Source organism: Narcine bancroftii, chromosome 6 (assembly GCF_036971445.1).
Source record: "Narcine bancroftii isolate sNarBan1 chromosome 6, sNarBan1.hap1, whole genome shotgun sequence".
Taxonomy (NCBI): Eukaryota; Metazoa; Chordata; class Chondrichthyes; order Torpediniformes; family Narcinidae; genus Narcine; species Narcine bancroftii.
Window position 1 is genome coordinate 74,818,749 of NC_091474.1, and position 14,494 is coordinate 74,833,242.

At 41.7% G+C, this 14,494-nt stretch overlaps 1 protein-coding gene across 23 annotated transcripts in view; it reads right to left on the minus strand.

Annotated features, from left to right (window-relative positions):
• Positions 1–5,928: 5,928 nt before the first annotated feature.
• Positions 5,929–14,494, minus strand: part of zmiz1a (zinc finger, MIZ-type containing 1a) — a 364,054-nt gene continuing 355,488 nt past the window's right edge. For 10 of the 23 annotated variants that reach the window (XM_069885406.1, XM_069885412.1, XM_069885402.1 and 7 more), the window contains one exon: positions 11,298–13,824. In XM_069885406.1, the coding sequence (XP_069741507.1) occupies positions 13,618–13,824 (207 nt within the window). In that variant the 3' untranslated portion in view covers positions 11,298–13,617. Of the gene's footprint in view, positions 9,305–11,297; positions 13,825–14,494 lie in introns of those variants that run through there. The other 13 variants (XM_069885418.1, XM_069885419.1, XM_069885427.1 and 10 more) reach the window with 4 other exon arrangements.

The following is a 14,494-nucleotide window of genomic DNA, read 5'->3' on the forward strand; positions in this document are numbered from 1 at the left end:
ATGGTTTCAAGGGTAAATAAAAGCAAATTTAAGTCAAATGAAGTTACACACTCAACACAGTCCTAACGGTAAAGTGATCTGACTTAAAATGGTGGACGGCGTCCTCCTTCCTCGAACGGACGAAGCTGTTTGTAAGTAAGAATTGTCTGTAAGTCAGACGCTGTTACAATTTCCTATTTGGATGCAGCTAGTAAGAATTCTAGCACATATGTTCAATGTATAATTTGTATGATGAACCTATTGTCCGTCATTGATTTGGTGCAATGTTGAGCCCATTCTTTTCCTCTTACTGCTTCCTGAGTTCTACCAGCAGGTTATTTTGTGAGAAGTTTGAGGAGATTTGGTCTGTCACCAAAGACTCTTGCCAGGTGTATTGTGGAGAGGATTCTGACCGCTTGAATCTCTGTCTGGTGTGGAAATGCCAATGCACAGGGCAGGAACAGGCTATAAAGGATTGTAGACTCGGCCCACATCACGATGATCAGTCTGCAATCCATCGAGGATATCTTTGAGGCAGTGCCTCGATAAAGCAGCTTCTATCATCAAGGACCCTCACACCCAATCCAAGCCCTCTTCTCACTGCAACCATCTAAGGACTTACCGGAGCCTGAAGGCACGCACTCAATGTTACAAAAGCAGCGCCTTCCCTTCTGTCATCAGATTCCTGAACGGACAACGAACCTGTGGATAACACCTCACTATTCTCTTTTAACACTAGTTATTTGTTTTTTAAAATCTTGTACTTATGGAATTGTAATTTATAATAATTTCATCTCTTGTTCTGAACAACAAATTTTGTGGGACACGTTCATGATAATAAACCTGATTATAATTCACTTTGCACCTATGGAAAAATGATTGTTGTGGATAAATAAATTGTGTGTGTTTGCATTTTGTGACACCTCCCATTTCTTCTTCAAATCCTTTGTGTTTTCTAAACTCCCTCTACTTTTCATAATTTTTGTCGGTTAATGCCTCACCTTGTAATATGTAAAGAGAGATCAAGTTTCTGTTCCAGGTGAGATGGTGCAAAAAAAATCTGTAAATTCACTTCTCATTTCCCTTTGCTAAATGCAGTGAGATTAGTGTGGGGCAAGTCAGGTCTAGAGCTTGCAATATGTAAATTTGTAAAGTGATTACTGCACTGAAAAAGGCTGGTCAATCCAGAGTCACCGAGTCCATATTATGCCTGTCCTACCTTAATTTATTTTCCATACAATTCCCATCAGCACCTCTCCTGCCCCCTCCCCCCTCCCTCCAGCAGATTTTGCCACTTATTAACTCATGAGGAGCAAATTGAGGCAGCTTATTAACATATTAACGTGGGCATCTTTGGGATATGGGGTGGGGAGTAGGATCACCTGGAGAAACCTGCTTTATAGCCCTGCCTTTACTTATCTTAACTAGTAAAAGGCTCTTTGATACAGTAAAACACAAATATCTGCAGACTCCATGGTTTTTTTAAAATAATTTTTAAATTTTTCACACTGTGAACCATATCAACCAAAATATATACAAACGTTTCTCATTAAATATACACATTTTCTCCCTTCCCCCCCCTACCCTCCATCCCCCCTTCCCACCCCCCTCCAAAACCAATAAATATTCAACATATACAATACAAATAAAACCATTAAACAATGTCATCACACAATGAAAAATAAACAAGAAAAAACGTGTCATCTACTTTTACACACTGGCAGACTCCGTGGAGTCTGGAGAAACTGCAGGTCTAAAGATACAGAACCAACATTTCAGGCTTGAGCCCTTCATCAAGGCGTGGAAAATGTAGGCAGGTGCCCAAACAAAATGGTGGTGGGGGAGGGCAGAGGGTGTAGCACAGTCTCTCAGGCTGGAGGAGGGAAAAGGTGGATGAGGGAGGGAGGGCACACCAGCAAACAGGGGGAGGGAAGAGGGTGGAGAGCTGGGGGAAAGGAGACAGAGGGATAGAGGAGAACAGGGAGTGGATTTGCAGAAATTGGATATGTCGATGTGAATGACATCAGGTTGGAGAGAGCCCAGAAGGAATATTAGGTGCTGCTTCTCCAATTGGTCTTGGTTTGACAGTACATGAGGCCATGGACAGACATGACCGTGTGGGAGTGTGGTGCAGAATTGAAAAGGTTGGTCACTGGGAGATCCATGTCACTAACATGAAGGTGTTTATCAAAGTCACTGTATATGTGTGAAAAAGAAATTGTGTATATCATGGCTAATGTGATTTATGGTGTGAAAAAAAAAATTAAAAAAAAAAAAAAGTGTTTATCACAGTTTTTACTCATCCCAACTAGACAGGAATGTTGTGTTTGCTGTTAGCTAGCCAATCTATCCACACCTATTAGTTATTTCATACTCTACCTTTTGACGCAGATCCTTATCAAATGCCATCTGAAAATTTGCACGTGGTTTGTCCATTAGTTCTCCTTTACACAAACTTCCTTCTTGAAAGAACTCCAATAAATTAAATAAACATGATTTTCCTTTCACAGAAACATGCCAAGTTTGCCTCATTACATAGCATTTTTCAAAACATGTTGGTGTAATGCTTCTAGTAACAGTGGCTGCAAAACAACAAATTTTATGACATGCTCGTGACAATAAATTCTGATCCTGATTCGAAGTTTCTCTGCAGCTGATGTTCAGCTCTCCAGCCTGTAGTTTGCTGGCTTTCTGTCCCACCCCACCCCACCTTCTTCAGTGAAGGGATATCATTTATATTTTCCAATCAAATGGATTTCTCGACTTAGGATGCATTTAAGATGTAGATCGATGGATTTCTGGATATTGGACAAATGAGAGGATATGGAAAAAGGGCAGGAAAACGCTGTTGAGATCCATGAGGCTATTTAACAAGTGCCCATGGTATACAACAGGACACATATCAGCGTGGGTAGAGCATGGGCTAGTTGGCAGGAAGCACAGAGTTAGATACAAGGATCATATAGGTTGGCTGCCAGATGCTCGTGGTGTTCCACGGGGGTTGGTGTTGGGACCACTTTTTGTTGTAAATTAATAATTTGGATGATGGAATGAATGACTTTGTGGCCAAATTTACAGATGATATGAAGGTGGGTGGAGGAACAGCTAGTGTAGAGGAAACATGGAGGCTGAAGGAGGACTTAAACAGATTAGAAGAATGGGCAGAGAAGTGGCAAATGAAATATAATGTCAGAAAGTGTAAGGTTATGCACTTTGGCGGAGTAAAATAAACAGGCAGTGTATTTTTTTAAATGGGGAGAAAATAGAAAATCTCCAGATGCAAAGGGACCTGGGAGTCCTCGAGTCGGTGGTGAAGAAGGCAAATGAAATGCTGGTGTTTGTTTCAAGAGGAATAGAATACAAGAGCAGGGATGTGATGTTGAGGCTTTGTAAGCTCTGTTGAGACTTTACTTGGGAGTATTGTGAGCAGTTTTGGGCTCCTCATTTAAGAAAGGATGTGCACACATTAGAGAGGGTTCAGAGGAGCTTCACAAGGATGGTTCTGGAAATGAAAGGGTTATCATACGAGGAGCTTTTGGCGGCTCTTGGAATTTAGGAGAATGGGGGAATCTCACTGAAACATTTTGAATGTTGAAAGGCATGGACAGAGTGGATGTAGAGAGGTTGTTTCTACCTGCTGAGTTCCTCCAGCATTTCTGCAATGTATAAGTCATTGCAAACTGGTTTTCACTTGGCACATCACAAAGTGGTGACTCAGCCTGTAAAGTGCTCATTCCTTGACTGAATAAGGAACAAAAAATCTATCGGTCATGATACCTAACAATAATATACTTTACCAGGGTCTCAGAGCATCATGGATAGCAAATTCCAAGGATTCACTAACCTCTGGGTGTAGAAAATATCTCAGCCTTGAGTTGACGGATGGTTCCTGGCACCCCATAGACAGGAAGCAGCATTCCTGCCCTTAGTCAAGCCCATTAATGTTTTTTATGTTTCAATGAACCAGCCATTCTCACTTTTTTTTAATGGCTATGAACGCCCCCACACCAGAATCTGCTCAATGTTTATGGGTCCACTTCTCTGTGAAGCAATCAAGTTTTGCTTTCTTCTGTACTTCTCTCTTCCAGACTACATAAAAAATATTATGTGAGGTGAAAACAAGGCTTTTACTTAAATTAAAAAAAATAATTCTGTCAAACCAGGGCCACCCATAAACTGGTGGAGCAACAGCCAATTTTCCATCTGGACGCTCTCCTCTGGTTTTTGCTGGCCCACTCCCCATTCTCCCTCCCCACTCCCCGTTCTCCCTCCCTTCCCCATCCCTCTGTCTCATCTCTTCCAGTTCTCCACCCCTTCCCTCTCCATTCACAGAGCCCTCTTCCCCTGTTTGCTGCTGTGCCCTCCCTCCCAGATCTGCCTATTACCTCCTGCCTTTGCAAGCCTGCTCCTTCCCCTGCCCATTCCCCACCACCATTTTGTTCAGGCACCTGCCTACATTTTGTTCTGCAGACTTGGGTGTCTATCTGCAGACTTTCATGTTTTACTTGCTTTTTCTTAAATATGATGTGTCATCCCCCATTTCCCCCCCCCCCCCCCGCCCACAATGGCCGACCTAAACAGGAAATATAGAACAAGTTTGCTTTAATTTCTCTTCATAATACGAACCCCACATCCAAGGAACCCATCTCCCAAGCCACTTTTGGAGTCCTTGTGATTGTAAGAACATCTTTCCTTAGGTGGGGAGACCAGACTTGTACAAATTATTCATGGAGTAATCTCATCAGAGTCCTGTAGAATTACAGTAAGACATCTTTTCAGGGAACTCTGGCTTTCTCCTACACACACCGATACACCCAGGCTTCTTCCTTTGTTAACCTTCTCCATTCTCTCCCTCCCCATGGTTCCATCAGCCTATTAGTAGCATCCCATCCCCCCACCCCCCCATGGCTCAGCAATTACTCGCCTCTGTCCTGCTTATACTAATCACCTTCTCCTTCCCTCAGATCCTGATGTAAAGTTTTGACCTAAAAACTTAATTTACACCTTTTTCCTCCACAGATGCTGCTTGACCCATTGAGTTCTTCCAGTGTTCTGCTTTTGGTCCCAGATTCCAGCATCTGCAGACTTGTTTGTCTTCAAGACAACTTTTTTCTTGCATTCAAACTTCTTATGGCAAAGGCCACTGTACTCTTCATCTCCTTGTTTGTCAAATCTGCATGGTAACTGTCAGTAATTTGTCATGGACAAATTCCGCCATTTTTAAATTTCCCTTCTTTTAAAGGATATTTTTGTTTTTCTCCCCAAGTAGATAACCTCATACTGTCCCTCACATAGTCAGAGTGAGAGAATCTTCAGCTCATTGATCTGGATTGGATTCAAATGCAGGGACCAGGGATGTAAAACCTCCAGTATCCAGTACATATGGGAATTGGCAGATGCAGATAAATGAATTTGCCGGTTGCTTGAGATTGTGTATTGGGTGGCTAGGTGAACTAACCACTGGGGAGGAAACCAATTTTAAACTTTTGTATTTTTTACCCATTTATTTTCTGCAATTTTTTTTGCCAGTTGCTTGTACAGGGGATGCGAGAATTTTACTGTAGATGTCTGAATTGTTTTTCTCCTTTTAGTTTTCATGTGGAAGATGAAATATGTCTGTCCACTTAACACGCTTTCATCAAAAAGGGCGGCACGGTGAGCGTAGCAGCTCACGCAAAGCTATTACAGCGTGAACAACCCAGGTTCAAATCCAGTGCTCTCCATTCTTCACACGTCTGAGGGGGGTGGGGGGGGGGTTCCTCCAGGTACTCCGGTTTCCTCCCACCCTTCAAAACATATCGGGAGGGTGCAGGTTAATTGGACCACACAGGCTCATGGGCCAGAAGAGCCTGTATTGCTAAATTGTTTTTAAATTAAGAAATTAAATTAAAAATTAAAACATTTAAAATCAGTCCTATTGGTTAGCAAAATTAAAATAGTTGCTCACAGTTTCATCTGAATACATATTTATTAGATAAATATTAGGTTGTCACATCATCTAACTACATACAGTTTGCAAGACTAAAAATCACAATTAGTTTTCTGACCAGTTTAACGTATGAAATGATTGCATTTACATACAATGTACAAACAGGAAAAAAAAATGGCCATTTTTGGAAGTGACACAAAAGATTGTACCCTTTTTGAATTCTTGAATGATCATATCATCAAAAATTGTACAAACAATGAATTTGGTTATAATCTTTTTTTTTTAACCCTCCCCCTCCCCCCTCATTTTCTTCATTAATTTTGTAGCACCTTAAAAATATGCAGGTGATCTACTAGATAATACACTGAAGCTAAATATTACACATAAGGTAAAACAAAGGTTTCATCTGAAGAATCAGAGTATATTACAGAAGAGAATGAAATGCCAAGACTTCACATAAGGTAACAAACAGTTTTCTTATTCCACACAGTAACTTCTGATGGATTGCAAGCTGGTTGAGACAATGCACATTTCAGGAAAATGAATGCACTTTTCTTTACATTAAACATGTCTCCCTTTATCATTTACATATGTACACGTCCCTTCATCCCTGCTAAGAATGATACTATCTGTCTCTGCAGGTGTGTCTGCTTTGTCCTTGCAGAATTCCAAGCAGAGACCCAAAGATCACCAAGGTTCCTTCCCAGCCAGGTCAACCCAGTGACAGTTGTAAAACCATGGAGACTACACATATGAAACAGCTCTTGGGGGAAAAAAAAATCAACACCAAACCTGCCAGTGCACACTCACTAGCCTTTTTTTTTGTGTTTTAAAATAACATTACAACATGTTAGAATTTTTTTCCAAGGTTAAAAAAAAAAGATTGGCAGTGCATTGTCTGTCACTGGAAACTCTTCACTTATCTCTTAGGTGTTTCAAATGAACAAGTTCCCAATTTGGAACCAGTACCTTCCCAGGCCAAGAGACTGGCTGCTGCTCTGAAAATGGGGAGTCTCCTGAGATCCATGCAGAAGCCAGGATAAGAGCAACGGGGCAGAAGAGGGTCACTCCTTGCTGAGTCAACTCAACTCCATCAGAATGGGAAGAGGATTCTCGAGAGGGTCGGGTTGTACTTGCAGCTAACTGCTGGTATGGTTAGCACAGGATGATGTAGATTGATCACAAAGTAGATGTTTGGAATATTTACCAACAAATGTAATCCAATATGCCAGGAACTATCCAACATTCATGCCCAGGTGCAGGACATCATCAAACACACTTACATGACTGTCATGTTTAAAATCATTTCAACTTCCTTACTTCTATCTGTACATCTTGCTGATTAACACATATAACAGGGGTACACTCTTGCAAATCGAGTACCTTTAAATTACACAGCCTGTCATCTGTCAAACACCTTTGACCTCTAAAAAGAGCAATGGGAGAGAGATTACTATAGCAATTCCTCTTTCAGCTAAAACAATGCAAAAAAAAAGAGTAACTAAACATTATAAACTGCTATTAATCCCAGCAAGTGAAACACATCACTTATTGAACATAAAAGGACTATGAGATACTCTTTCCTCCACTTAAATTGAGCACATTTCAGTACTGAGGGCTAGAAAGGGTTTGTAAATTGAACTTAGAGAGGGGTAGAGAATGCTCCTCTTCTCTGTGGAAGAATGCCCTTTAAAAGTCGGAGCACAATTCAAAATGCACAAGAAAAGACAGCCCATCCTGATCATGGAAAATGTTGGATGTTATCAAAGACGTTTCTAAAATATTCACAAAGGTATTTACAATTGCATTCCGCAGGAACCAGTTTGTGTTCTGAGCACTGTCTTTTACATGAGACGGGGGAAAGAAACTCAAATGTTCTTATTGGCAACTTTGTACGTGCCAATTACAGATTCAATACTGCAATGGGTAATGGAAAATAATCATTCATTTTTATGTCTACAGCAGAGTACTGGTAACTAGCCTTCATTACGATGCACATACAGCGTAATGGATCCGATAGTCTCTGCTTCAAGAAGGGGCAAAACGTGTGGAAAGATGAACAAGATATGACTTTGGTCAAGAAAGCATTGCCCAAGCTTCTAGCAGCAAGCGCTACAGTGGAAAAAGAAGAATCAGCTTAATAAATTTTTTAAAAATCATAACTATCTGGAAATGCAACTTATACTTCTGGCATATGTGTGGCATGGTTAGTGTTCAGATTAACACAGTCACACGGTTCACTGGTGGGTAGAATGAAGAGCCAGGCTGTGTATGGACTACATGGCTTATCTCGCACACAGTTTTCCCCTCATCTTGTCAGATGTCTATTGTACAACAATGTTTGAGAAAGGCATATCATCACAAAAATGAGGGTCAGAGGGACGCGGCGGTTCATGCAAATGAAGTGGTGGCTTGTCAGGTAAAAGAGAACAAAGTTCATTGGTGCAAGGTTGCAGTGTTAGCCCGACAATTGCCTGCAATCGCAGCACTTCAATCGGGCTTCAAATCCCAGCTGGTGAGAAGGGCCCACGTGATCAGTCTCTCGGGGAAAGCACACCCCAGGAAAACATTGCCAATGCGTTCAGCCGGCAGCTGTGAGGTCTCCAAGCTCTGCCAGTGGATATCTCGCCTGGGCTCATGGGACTGTTCCGTGCTGCTTGCTCTCTGAGGAAGAGAGAGCCGCGATCGGCGAAAGCTGGCGGCGATCCTCTTCAGAAGGACAAAATGCTGGTGTGGCAGAGCGTCTCAGTGTGACACTCGGGGCCAGCAATAAAAAAAACTGCAAGGAATGGACGTGCATGCGTTCACCTTACAGCCTGTCCGCATAGCTGAACAAAGGAAAAAAAAGTAAACAGGAAAACATCTGTGCATGTAAAATCAGAAGACTTTTCAGGTGTGGAAGTCACGATTTCCCATTTGCTGCTTTTACACACAATTTGATATCTAGGTCAGCAGTATTGTGCTTTGAAGTTGCATGCTGACCCAAATACTTTATGCCTGTTGCTCAGCGCCTGGAATATTCTTGTTTGTTCTCAAAACCGGTTCGATAAAGCTAACAAGGTTTTTTTTTGTTTTACAGCGATGAATGCGTGAACCTGCAGGCTTCCTTCCCCCTTCCCCACCCCTCTGCCCACACTACTCTCAGTCCGTGGAGGCGTGCAGGAAGATCATTCCGGAAGGAACAAGGAGACTGGAGTGCACCGTCTCATCTAGTGTGTGGACTCTTGCAGGAAAGGGCGTTTGACTTCTCGTGCAGATACCTGGCGAGGGTGGACGAAGGGAGGGGTTTCAGTTGGTCTCAAAGAGAGAGAGGAGGTCATCATTGCTATTGCTGGGCAGGTCAGGAGGGCCAAGATAGGACAGGAGCTCATCTGGATTGGTGAACTCTGGAATAAGCTGCAACAAACCAAAGACAAACAATCAATGCTATCACGTCTGGTCCTCGACACAACATTCCCTCATCAATGCAGTTGCATTTCAATATTAAAACAACATTCATGAAAGTGATCAGAATCAAAAGGCTGTTGTACATCCTTACATTTCTAATGTAATTTGTTACTGAGGTCATTAAACAGTACGATTTACTACATTAGAAAATGAAAAGAACAATTTACTCCCAGTAGACTGCAGCAACGAGCAAGAAAATGTAAGAGAGTGAAACACCAAAGACTACAAAACACCGATGTACTTGAGGAACTCAGCAGGTCTCACAGCATCCATAGGAGATAAAGATACTCAAAGAAGGGCTCAGGCCCAATTTATCTTTACCTTCCAGGGATGCTGTGAGACCTGTTGAGTTCCTCCAGCGTTTCTTGAAGTCAGTGTAATCTTCTTGTGGTAAAATTATAACTTAGATGCTGATTGTTTTCATTATCAAATTGTTTCTCAGAAAAAGGCTTGGAAGATGCCAACTGAGACTGATAAACCCCTGGTATCTGGAATTCAATCAACCGGCAAAAATATGGTGAAGGTAAAAACTGAGGAAAATTTAAAAAAAAGAGGTTAAAAAATTTAAGTTTAAAATGGTAAAAGTGAATGTTCTCTGAAGTAACACATAAACCTTTGGTGAAGATGGGAGCCAATATCCAGCCAGTGGAGGGAGGGCCTTGGTCGGGCTTTGCTCGTCGCAGCTGTTTGAATAAAGTTGTGTGAAACAGCAATGGTGTCGCCCAAGGTGAAGAGCTGATTGTTGCCGCTCACCGTTGGGGTGACTCTCTTAAAATGCCTCCTTATCCCCTCTTAGTAAGAGTCGCTCCAGTCAGAGGCTTTATCTGTTAACTTGGGGGAAGGGGCTAATTATCTATAATGTTATTGTTCATCTTTTGGGCGGCTCCGTGGAGGGGGAGGAACCTGCAGATGCAGCGAAGGTTAAATGTTTTCAAAAATGTGACTGAAAATAAAATAAAATGCTTTAAGGTTTGTGTATTCATGGGAATGAAGTTTGTCCAATGTAACAGTGCAGCATTTTTGTCTTATTTCTAATTCTGTTTATTCTAATTCAGGTGTATTAGTTAGGCATTGTAATAATAAGTCTCAAGCAACTGGAAAATACACTTATCTGGCATCTACCAATCTCCATATGTGCCGGATACCAGGGGTTTTACTGTACAATAATCAGACCAAAGAGGGACCTGTTGAGTTCATCCAGCAGAATGTGTATTGCTCCAGATCCAAGGATCTGCAGTCTCTTGCATGTCACTGGTTAATAATTGGGCTGGTTAATTTATGCTGAGTATCTGGCATTTCCATCAAACATGTTAGATGTGGAAGGTGCGGTTAATGGTGTGGATCAACCACTGTCCAACCTGACTTTAGAGCTTGAGCACTCGATTTGCACTGTCAGTTTAAACCACCTTAAAAAGCTTTTGCCTTTTAGATTTGACTCATTGAATCTGAATTCTTTAAGAGTTTAGGAGAGCGTAAAACAAGAAATAAAAAGAGAAAGAAGAAAAATAAATAAGCAATAAAAGAACACAAAAAAAAGAAAGAAAAAGAAATCGTGTCGTTCAAAATTCCATATTTAAATATTTTCGTACTTGGACCTTATCACTTTAAGAGATTGAGCTCTGAAATGGGCGGTTTCTAATGTACTCCATGTATGGTTCCCAAATTTGTTCAAATAAAGTATATTTGTCTTTTAGATTGAAGTTTTTTTTCTAATGGAATACACTATGTACCATTGTTGTACTTTGAAGGCTGCTTCCATTTTCCACGTTATCATTATGCACTTTTTTGCTTTTTGGACTGTCTAATTTTAGGCCTAATTCTTTGTTTTTTACATTGTTTAACAGAGAGATTTCTGGATCTTTTGGTATCCTATTTTTTGTCATTTTATTTATATTAGGTTTAAATCCTCGAGGAAAGGGGGGGGGGGGAGAAATGAAAATGTCACTGTGTATATTTTAATGATGAATCTTTGTATATTTTGTTATTGACATGGTTCACGGTGAAGTGTTAAATAAAAAAATTATATAAAAAAAGAGTTTAGGAGAATGAGGAGTGATCTTAATCTTACCTATAAATTCTGAGGGGGCACGAAAGATAGTTGTTTAGATGTTTTCCTTAATGGGGAGTTTTGATCAAGGGGCCACAATGACAGGAGAAGGGGTCCGCCCTTTAAAATGGAGGTGCATTGAAAGGTCTTTTTGTAGAGGGTGATGAATCTCTGGAATTCTCTGTCCTGGAGCATTATGGAAGCTAGAGCATTGGAAATGTTTAAGATGGAGGTTGAACCATATTTGAAAGATTGAAAGGTATGGGGAACTGACAGAAAAATCAGCTACTGAATGACAGGAGAGGTGTGTGGCGGGGGGGGGTCTGGTGATCTATTTCTGTTCCATCGGCACGGTTGGCGTAGCGATTAGCACAATGCCTTTACAGCGTCAGCGATTGGGACTGGGGTTCAAATTCTGCACGGTCTGTAAGGAGTTTGTACATTCTCCCCTGTCTCCGTGGGTTTTCCTCGGGGGTTCCGGTTTCCTCCCACCATTCAAAACGAACTGGGGGTTGTAGGTTAATTGAGCGTCATTGGGCGGCACGGACTCATGGGCCGAAAGGGCTTGTTACTGTGCTGTATGTCTACATTTAAAAAAATGTAAAATTCTTGTGAATCCGGAATCTGCAGTGATCTCTTTATCTCCTGCAACCCAGTTATAAATCACCAAATGATGAATTCAACTGGGTACGGGAGAGGTAAATTGTAAAGGCATTCTTTACTTCCAATTTTATTCAGAGATGTACAATAATATACATTGTAATTTGATGAGAGAAATATTAAAGAAGGAGGGGTTTGGTGTGAATGATGAACTGAAAGAACTAAGTCAGACAACAGCTTCATCAAAAGCTTGGACAAACTTGTTTTCTCTGGAGTGTCGGGGCTGAAGGGTGATTGAGAGAAGTTTTTCAATTTAAAGATAGGTAGACAATTTTTTTTCCCTAATGTCACACAGTAGAGAGGACACATGTATTTAAAGTGAGGTGGGAGGTTTTAAAGAGATGTGTGGAATGGAGTTTTTGACACAGCGAAGTGGTGGGTGCCTGGAACAGGGGTTGTGGTGGAAGCAGGTGTGATAGTTGTGTTTAAGAAGCTTCTCGATGGACTCATGAATATGGATATGCATCATGTGTAAGCAGCAGAGTCTAGTTTAACTTGGCATCATGTTTGGTGCAGAGATTGTGGGCCAATGGGCTGGTTCCTGTGTTGTTCTATGTTCTAAATTGGTGAGCTTGAAAGCAAATCTACATTTCTGTGCGGTTGGAGGTGGCTTTAGAGATAGTAGATGCTCTGGCGACCATCTTCTAAAATTCTAGATTCTGGAATAGTTCCTGTGGATGAGAGATTAACAAATGTGATCCAATCATTGAAAGAAGGAACAGAAATAGAAAGCGTAATATTAGTGATGGGGCGATTGCTGGAATCGATTGTGAAGGATGTCACAGCAAAACAGCTGGAAGAGAATAATAGGATTGATGAAGGGCTCAAGCCTGAAACGTTAGTTCTGTATCTTTACCTTTGCTATATAAAGTCCACTGTTTGACCTGCTGAGTTTCTCCAGCTTTGTGTTTTTAATGGGATTGAGCCAGCATGTATTTTTGGAGAGAGAACCCTGTTGTTTCTCCGAGGATGAGAATAGATGAGGAGGAACCAGTGGTTGTTATGTAGTTGGGTGTCCAGAGGCCACAAGGGACGTTGGCAAACAAAGTTCGAAGCACATGGAATTAGGGTCATAGTGTCGACAGGCAGTGGGATAAGGTCATCGGTCAGAAAGCAAAGGGAATGGGAGTAAAGGGAGTGATGGGACACCATGGAGATTGGAGAAGGGGTCCAGCTTCTCATCATTAGGCTGAAGAGACAGGATGTTGTCACTACCGATACTGCAGGGAGGAATTGTGTCTGGAGGGTGAAAATGGAGAAAAGTGAGTGAGTAGGAAAAATGCCAGAGGGTATATGATGTAAAAGGCACTGTGCCAGCATCCTGGCAGCGATCCTGATCCCCTATTGCCCTCTGTGCGGAGTCTACACAGATGAAGGGACCCTGGTGCTCTGGATCCCTTCTACTCCCCAAAGACGCACAGGTTAAGAGGTGGGAGTAGATGAGAGTGTGGGGAGAATAGAATGGGATGAAAGGCCTCTACTGTGGGCTTGGAGGGAATGCTGCTTCTGTGCTGGTTGGTTCTATAACTGTATAGCAGAAACATGGAGTGCTTGTTTAATGTGAGAGACTGAATTGTATTAATCTTCTAAAAGACTCTGAAGTGCTTGTACAGAAGTTGCTGAAGGACAATACGCAGGGGATGCAAGTAATGAGCTCTTCTAATGACTTACCAGCCTTTATTTGGATTTTCTTGGATTTGAATATATGCCAGGGGATGGTGGTGGAGGCTGAAACATTGGGGACATTTATGAGACTCTTAAACTGGAACATGGATGAAAGAAAAAATAGAGGGTTACGAGGTCAGAAGGGTTTAGAAGCCTTGTAATTCTATAGGATCTTGGTGGGGCCACATCTAGAGTACTGGTGGTAACTGTATTGGCCAACCAGACTAGTTATAGGAATCGTGGGTTTGCAATGTGAATGTATTGTCTTGAGTTTAGGAAAATGAGGAGATCTCATTGAAACTCACAAGCTTCTGAAATGGCTTGACAGAGGAGATGCAGGGACCACAGGCACTGCTTCTGAACAAGGAAGAGGTTGTAAAGGAATAAGTTGAGGAGTTAATTTCTTCGCTCAAGTGTTGGTGAACCTTTGGAATTTGCTAATATTTATTTCCATTGAGAATGTGACGATACTCTGTCTTCTTGAGCCTCTGCGGTCTGTGTGATGATTGTATGGAGAAAGTTTCGGGATTTTGATGGAATCAAGGCGGGGGATGTAATTGACAGTGAACTTAAAGCTGTGATATTTCCAAAAGACATGAGGACAAAACAGCAGATGTGGCTAAAGACCCCTGTGGTTTACAAAGCTAGTAAATGTCAGACACTAGAGCAGCCATTCTCAATGGTGGTCCCACGACTATCCCCTCCACAACCCTCCCCCACTAACCCAAGGGCCACAGCATATCGAAGTAAAAGCCTTGCTTTCCTTT